The 8,317-nt window shown below is 39.7% G+C and overlaps 1 protein-coding gene across 1 annotated transcript; it reads left to right on the top strand.

The window, feature by feature from the left end:
* The first annotated feature begins 4,722 nt into the window (after positions 1-4,722).
* On the top strand, positions 4,723-7,156 carry LOC105059722 (berberine bridge enzyme-like A). The gene has a single exon (XM_010943138.4). It carries the CDS (start codon positions 4,749-4,751, stop codon positions 6,357-6,359), a length of 1,611 nt encoding a protein of 536 aa, XP_010941440.1. The 5' UTR covers positions 4,723-4,748; the 3' UTR covers positions 6,360-7,156.
* The last annotated feature ends 1,161 nt before the right edge of the window (positions 7,157-8,317 follow it).

Raw genomic sequence — 8,317 nt, 5'->3', positions numbered from 1 at the left:
AACAGACATTTTCTCGTGGTTCAAATTTTGTTTTGTGTGGCTTGGTGTTGGTGGCAAAACATAAACAACCAAAGACTTTAAGGTGTTTATAATCTGGTAATTTGTGATATAAAACTTCGAAGGGTGTTTTCCAATTTAAAACCGAGGAAGGTAATCTATTTATTAAGTAGACAGCTGTAAGTATGGCTTCACCCCAAAATTGTTTAGGTAGATGGGAATGAAATAAGAGTGCTCGAGCTACCTGTAACATATGCTTGTGCTTTCTCTCAACCACTCCGTTTTGTTGAGGTGTGTGAGGACAAGATTTTTGGTGAAGGATCCCTCGGTCTTGGAACATAGATTGGCAAGAGGCATTGATGAATTCCGAGCCATTATCCGTGCGAATGAATTGCACCTGTTTCTGGAATTGTGCTTCTGTTAAATTCAAAAACATAGTGAGGTGAGATAGGGTTTGGGTTTTATCTCTCATTAGATAAGCCCAAGTTGTTCTACTAAAGTCATCTACAATGGTTAGAATAAATCTTGCTCCAGTGATTGTATGAATATGATATGGTCTCCATAAGTCTACATGTATCAATTCAAACACAGTTTTACTAGAAATTGTACTGATTGGAAAAGGTAATCGCTGCTGTTTTGATAAAGGACAAACTTCACAAGGTAGAGAATCTTTAATAGAAATATTGATATTTGGGATTTTGAACAATGTAGACTTGGATACATGACCTAAACATTCATGCCATAGAGCACAAGAGTTTGTGACAGACTGAACATTATTGCAACTTTTATGAAAAACAAACTGTGAAGGAGTGTGTGTGAATGATGAAGAATCAAGCTTGTATAAACCAGCATGTTCTTTTCCAATAGCAATTATCTCCTTAGTCCAATGGTCCTGCAAAGTACAATGAGAAAGAAAAAAATAAACCATAGTATTAGTAGATTGTAGAAGTTTACTGACTGAAAGAAGATTGTACTTGAAAGAGGGCACATACAACACATCTGTGAGAGTTATTTTCGGATGTAAAGAAATAGTGCCTATACATGTGACATTTTGTTTGGTCCCATCGAGTAAGTATATGGGTGAGGGGTTAGGTAGTCTATGTGGTGGAGAAAATATTTGTATATTTGAGCATATGTGGCTGGTTGCACCTGTATCAACTATCCAGGTACCAATATTCTCATTACCTTTGCTAAGAAGACACCAATGAGGTTCATTACCTGCAAAATTCGAATAATTGGCAGTGTTTGGCTCCATGGTCACCTTCCCTTTCATATACTTTGCTATTTCTTGCTGAATTACGGTGGACAGATTAGCGCTCCGATCACTTGGCTGAGATAGAGGATTGAGTGGATCATCATCCATAGGGATTTCATGAACTCGGACTGTGTATGTCTGATTCTGTTGATTAGCACGTTTTTGCTTCAGCTCCTTGTACCAATTTGGGTAGCCGTATAGTTTAAAACATGTGTCACGCATTTGACCTTGTACCTTACAATGGGTACAAAATCGATCCTCCTTTCTAGCAAAGTCACGCTTTTTGTTGTTACTAGAATTCTGACTTTTTTGAATATTAGCCTCTTTTGTACCTTCAGCTTTCAATCCTTTAACCATCATTGCCCCGGCGTGATCCATCGAATCTGAAGTAGAGAGAACTTCACGCTGTTTTGCAACACGAAGCACCATAGAATATGCTTTATTCACGGCGGGTACTGGATCGAGCAGCAAGATCTGGTTGCGGACATGATCGTAGCTATCATTCAAACCCATAAGAAATTGTATCAACCTATCTTCATTCTCAATACTTGCAACAGTTTTGGCAGCCCCACATGTACAGATCGAAAAATTCCTCAAGCAAGATAACTCATCCCAAAGCTTTTTCAGCTTTGTAAAATATACCATCACCGATATATTTTCTTGAGAGAACGAGCTAATTTCTCGTCTAATTTGGTAAAGCAATGGGCCATTGCTTTCACCAAATCTTTGTTCAAGTTCATTCCAGAGTTCACATGCAATAGTTACATAGAGAAATGCCTCTACTAGATCTTTAGAGATAGAGTTCAAAATCCATGACAGCACCATGCTATCGACTCGTTGCCATTTCTCAAACAATGGTGATTCAACATCAGGCATAACACATTTTCCATTTATAAAGCCTAGTTTATCCTTAGCCTTGAGTGCGATCTTCATCGATCGACTCCATGACAAGTAATTCAATCCAGTTAAGGGAGCGCTTACCAGGAGCATGCCCGGATGATCAGAATTCAGAAGGTTGTAAGGATCACCGGTAGGAACTCTGTCGATCTGAACACCGGACTGAGCTTCCTCTTCTATAAGTTTTAATCATCACAAAACTTAGAATATTCTAGGCCACAATGATCGTGGCTCTGATACCATGCAAACAAGGCAAACAGAGAAAGCTAAAATGAAGAAAAATTATCTTCATATTTCTTGATTGAAAAACTAATGAGGAGGTTCCCTTTTTTATACAAATGAAAAGGACTATCTAGAATTCAAAAGAATGATCTAGAATGCTAGCTAAGCTGTACAGATTAAGAAAGGATTCATAGCAAATCTTTCCCTTTTCTTGCCAGCTAAAATGAGTAAGTAGATCAGCTGGATAACAAATCTTTGACGCCCTTTTGAGTAAGTAGACCAAGTGGATAACAAATCTTGGTTGCCCTTTTCTTGCTAGCTAAAATAGATGGATATTGTTGTCCTTTTCTTGCTAGCTAAAATAAGTAAGTGGATAACAAATCTTCAGAGTCCTCTGGAGATATGAGTTTATATAGCTAGTATATTTTTTTCTTTTATTGTGGAAGCACGGATGTGAGAATCACATAAGAAAGGCAAATAGAAAATTATGGTCAAATATCACTATTTATATATAAAAAAAAAGGGATCAAAAAATAAGTTTTGGTTCTTCCCTTGGGAATAAACCAAATTTTGCATAGATATGATCAGTCTGCTTCGTTCCCCATGCACTCAAAAATAGATATAGATAAAATAAATGATTGATCCTCCATATCACCACATGGTTAACCTCTCAAATGAACATATAATCCAATAAATGGTCAAGGTTATCTTAGTTCATCCCTTGGCTGTAAAATCTTGGTAAGCGATGGTAAATCTTGATACTTCGACCGGAGTAAAGTTATATCATTACTAATTGGCTAACTATAGTGATGCAAGAATCCAATCAGAAATTTCAGAATACATGATATCATACTAGAGTCATGATTCATGTGCCAAAACATAACCAACCCTTGGTTCTTCGCCTGGTGGTAATGTCTTAACGATTATATGATCCAGGAAAGACACCCTCGGAGGAAGACAATTGCAATCATTAGAATATACCCTCTTTGTAGCTAATCAAAGAATTCATCCCGATCACTAAAATTTTCTACAATTAATATGCAAAAACTTTAAGGGCATGCTTGATTGGCGAGCGAAATTGGAATTAGAATCGACTGGAATAGATATCCAAATGGTCATATCCCCCAACGTGTTTGCTCTTGACCGGAGATCTAAATGAAATTTGAATATTTGGGGGAGAGAACGAATTAGGTTTTAGGGATTGAAGCATTTCTATTTCTTTTTAGAATTAGAATAGAAATAAAATTTCTTCTAATCAAATGATTGGAATGAGAGTCATTTATTCATGTTTCTATTCTAAAGTCTAACTCTGCTCAAGCAAACATATTTTAAAGGTCTATTTAGTTGGGGATAATATAATATGAAAAAATAAAATCTTTGTCAGATTATCATATTTTGGTGTGAAAAATGGATGAGAGAGATGATAAAATAAATGATGGTCCCATATTTTTTTTTTGATAAAGAAGATAAAACAAATACCACAATAGTGGTATTTATTTTTTCATACTGAATTATCAAGTGGTGGTAATTTTTTTCTTAACAGAAATACCCTCACTTATATTATACTAATATTATATTAATAATATATTGATAATATTTATAAATAATAATATATTTAATATATTAATATATTTATTAATATAAAATAATTATCAGTATAATCTAACATATGATTTATGAATAATTTATTTATTTATTTATATACCAACATATATATTTTTAATATGTAGTTACTTTAAACCTATTTATTAATTCATATCAGTATATTTTAATATTCGAAATAGCCAATATTGATCATGTTTATTTAAATGGGCTATAAATGGCTAACAAATGGATTGATTCTCAAAAAAAAAAATTTATTACTTGAACTATTTATTCAAGGGTATTGCTAGAAATTTATCCATATTTCATATAAGATTATTTCTAAACAAACATAGTAATTCATGTTTGATGCTATTTTTCAGACTAATCATCCACCAACCAGACATGATGGAATTTATTTTCTATCATAATTATTTTTTCAGATAAATAATTTTTAATAATCATCAAATTATCCTATGATCGGGGGACACACACATATATATATATATATATATATATATATATATATATATATATATATATATATATATATATATATATATATATATATATATATATCGATCAAACAGATCCTAAATGTAACATTTTCAACGTGCTCTGCACGTACATTCATAACAATTGCTGAAAATTCCAATGCCTAAAAAATTCAAATGCCGGGTCTTCCCCGAAGTCCGCCATCCCACTGCAACCACCCTTTTTATACCCTCCCCCCTGACCAGACCTGTTCACAGGAAAAAAAAAAAGGAAAAAGTCCCATAGACCTCCAAAGAAATCCATGAGTAGTCCAGTGCCACGTCTTCCCCTCCTCCCCCTCTTCCTCCTCTTCATCACCCACTCCCAAAGTAACACTTCTTCTACCGCAGAGACTACCACAACAAGTGCTAACATCTCTTCTTGCCTCCTCTCCTCCCGTGTCCAAAACTTCACCCTCTTCTCCTCTCCACCTTCCATCCAATACTCCAATCTCCTCAACTTTTCCATCCAAAATCTCCGCTTCGCTTGCCCCTCCGTCCACAAGCCCTCCACCCTCATCCTCCCAAACACCCAACATGAGCTCCAAAGCTCCATCGTTTGCTGCCGTTCTTCTTCCTTGACCATCAGACTAAGGAGCGGCGGTCACAGCTATGAAGGCTTATCCTACACCGCGGGACAGCACACCCCCTTCGCGATCATAGACTTGATGAACCTGAACCGGGTCTGGATCGATTCCGGCTCGTCCACTGCCTGGGCCGAGTCGGGCGCTACAGTGGGCGAGATATACCACGCCGTCGCCCGGTCCAAGCGGCCCCTGGCCTTCTCGGCCGGGACCTGCTCGACCGTCGGCAGCGGCGGGCTTATCTCCGGAGGCGGCTTCGGCTTCCTCTCTCGGAAGTACGGCCTCGCTGCCGATAACGTCTTGGACGCGGTTCTCATCGACCCGGCCGGTCGAGCTCTGGACCGGAAATCCATGGGCGAGGACGTCTTCTGGGCCATCCGGGGCGGCGGTGGCGGAAGTTTCGGTGCGGTCTACGCCTGGAAGCTCCGGCTCGTCCCGGTCCCGGACCGGGTCACCGTGTGCTCGATCAGCCGGCCTGGCTCGGTCAGGAAAGTTGCCGAGTTGACTCACAAGTGGCAGTACGTGGCCCCGAATCTCCCGGACGAGTTCTTTCTCTCAAAATTTATCCAAGGGTCAACGACTGGGAACCTCACCAACAAGTTCTTGGGCCTATTCCTCGGCCCTAAAGGAACCGCACTTTCCATACTGCGCCAAAGATTCCCCGAGTTGGCCGTATCAGAATCGGAGTGTAACGAGACGAGTTGGATCGAATCGGCGGTCAGATTCACCGATCTAAAATCCGTCTCCGATCTACTGAACCGCGAGCCGACATCGAAGAAGTACTTCAAGGCCAAGTCGGACTACGTGAGGGCCCCAATCACGATGGAGGGTCTGATCACAGCCGTTGATTTGTTATCCAAGCAGCCAAAAGCGTTTGTTTTTTTTGATCCGTACGGTGGAGAGATGGGCAGGATAGCGAGCGGTGATCTGCCGTTCCCTCACCGGAGGGGGAATTTGTATGGGATCCAGTACGTGATCCATTGGAACAAGGGTGAGGACGGAATGGCGTACGTGGCATGGATACGGAGGCTCTACGAGTACATGGGACGGTTCGTTTCGAAGAACCCCCGGGTGGCGTTCGTGAATTTTGTGGACCTTGATCTTGGGACCATTCAATGGACCACAAGAAGTGGTGGGTCCTGGGACGCGGTGGGTGTGGCGAGGGCGTGGGGTGAGCGGTATTTCTTGGGGAACTACGACCGGTTGGTGAGGGCCAAGACGGCAATTGATCCGGATAATGTGTTCAGAAATGAGCAGAGCATTCCTCCGTTGCCCAAAGGAGGTTCTTAAACTAATATTATTCCAGAAACGACCTATGTGTTTCAGGGTAGAATTAGAGGTGGTGATAATTAAGCAAAGAGGAGGAAAAATGCGAGAAGCACCTGGATTGAGCTGGGAGGAAGAGTTAGTAGATGGTGAAAATCAAATATGGAGAAAAAATAGAAAAAATATGGAGGAAAAATATGGTGATAATCAAAACAAGGGAGAAAATAGATCTGCAGCTGAATGAAGTAGATATGAAGCTGCATGGAGAAAAAATAAAAATTTACATGGAGTATTACTAGGGAAGGACAAAAGAAGGCAACAATTTCTATTACTCAAAATATGGAGCTGCCACTCTTTTTTTTTTTTGGTTTTACTACATCCTATTTCTCTCTCCTTTACGTTTTCTTCCTTTCTTTTCACCTTCCTCTTCTTCCTCTTACTTCTTTGAAACGCTGTGTCGTGTCATTTTACCAGTTATTCTTCAGTTGCCACTTCTATAACCTCTTTTTCTCGTTTTCCTTCTCTTTCTCCTATGCTATTCACCTGCAATACTGTTATCTTTCCTTTCCATATGCTATTCTGTGTCCTCTCTTCTTTGTTTCATCCTGTCATAGCTCACCCCTTATTCCTGTTCTATCATTGTCGTGTTATTTAATGCAAATGCTTTCAGCTCGGGTTACGGTGACTACATCGACATTTTACTACTAGAGCTGTGGAATTACTTCTACGAGTGTCAGCAACTTGTATCTGCTGTGCATTTATCCTTTTCAAAAGATCGATTAACTTGTTATCAATTATATGTTACAAAATATGTCTCAAAATTTGGTTTATATTGAGCCTATAACGAGTTCCAAGACGATGAATAGAGTTTAACGAACCCAAAAATAACCCAAACAAAATCCAAACGACGAAGATACGCATGAAAAGATGGCACAGTGCATGAGGCGGTAGCGGCCGGTGGTGGTGCCGTCGGGCCCGATGCACATGCGCGGCCCAGTGTGCATGGGGGCCCAGCATAGGCGCGTGCACGTGCCGGCCCAACGCGCGGGCGACCCAGCATGGCAGTGCCCCTGCACGGTCCACCATGGACCGTGGAGCATTGGGCGGTCCATGGGACCGGCGTGGACCGAACACGCGATCCACGCACGGTTTAGGATGATTTTTGCATGATCCGACGGTCCAGAACATAGCTGGTCGTAATCGGACGGTTGAGGATGAATCCGAACTTGATCAGATGATCGGTGGTCTTGATGTGCATGATCGGACGGTTTTGTTGTGAGTCGATCACGATCGAACGGCCACGAATGATTCTAGGCTTGATTGGGACTCTATTTCCTAATGAAACAGTGTTTTGGAGTTTTTAGAGTCTATATAACTCTATGATTTTCTATAAAATATGCTATTGTATATATAAAATATATCACATCTACAACACAATCCAAAATATGTATTTGGCCAAAATAAAATTTTAAAACAACTAAGGATAGACCATCCACTCTTACTCTCCTAGTCCTCTTGACTATGGCCACGATCGACTTGTGGCTAGCCTCAAAAGAGACTAGATCTTGACTACAGCATACTGTCCATCGGTCATAAGCTAGTGATTGTCCCATTAGAGGTCCGAAAAAGAATAACTTTGATATCACATGAAAAAATGTACTCTAATCAATACGTGCCAGCAATCAGCCCTGTCTAAGTAGGCTTGAAAGAAAATTAGCTTTTGGCTACAATACCCTATCAATCAACGTGCGCCAATATTCGACCCACTAAATGTTTGAAAAGAGACCAGATCTTGAATTCATACGATTATAGTCGAACTAAAGAGTAATAGAACCAATATATAACATATTTAATGAAAACATGTCATGTCCAAGTATATCATATAAATTTGATCCAATATTTTACATGCATTTCATGTAGAGAGCATATAAAATATTTAATTTAAACACTTTATCATAGCATTGGATAAATTTAGAAATCAA

Source organism: Elaeis guineensis, chromosome 16, assembly GCF_000442705.2.
Source record: "Elaeis guineensis isolate ETL-2024a chromosome 16, EG11, whole genome shotgun sequence".
NCBI lineage: Eukaryota > Viridiplantae > Streptophyta > Magnoliopsida > Arecales > Arecaceae > Elaeis > Elaeis guineensis.
The sequence above is the reverse complement of the archived record's forward strand: the minus strand, read 5'-3'. Positions and strand labels throughout refer to the sequence as shown.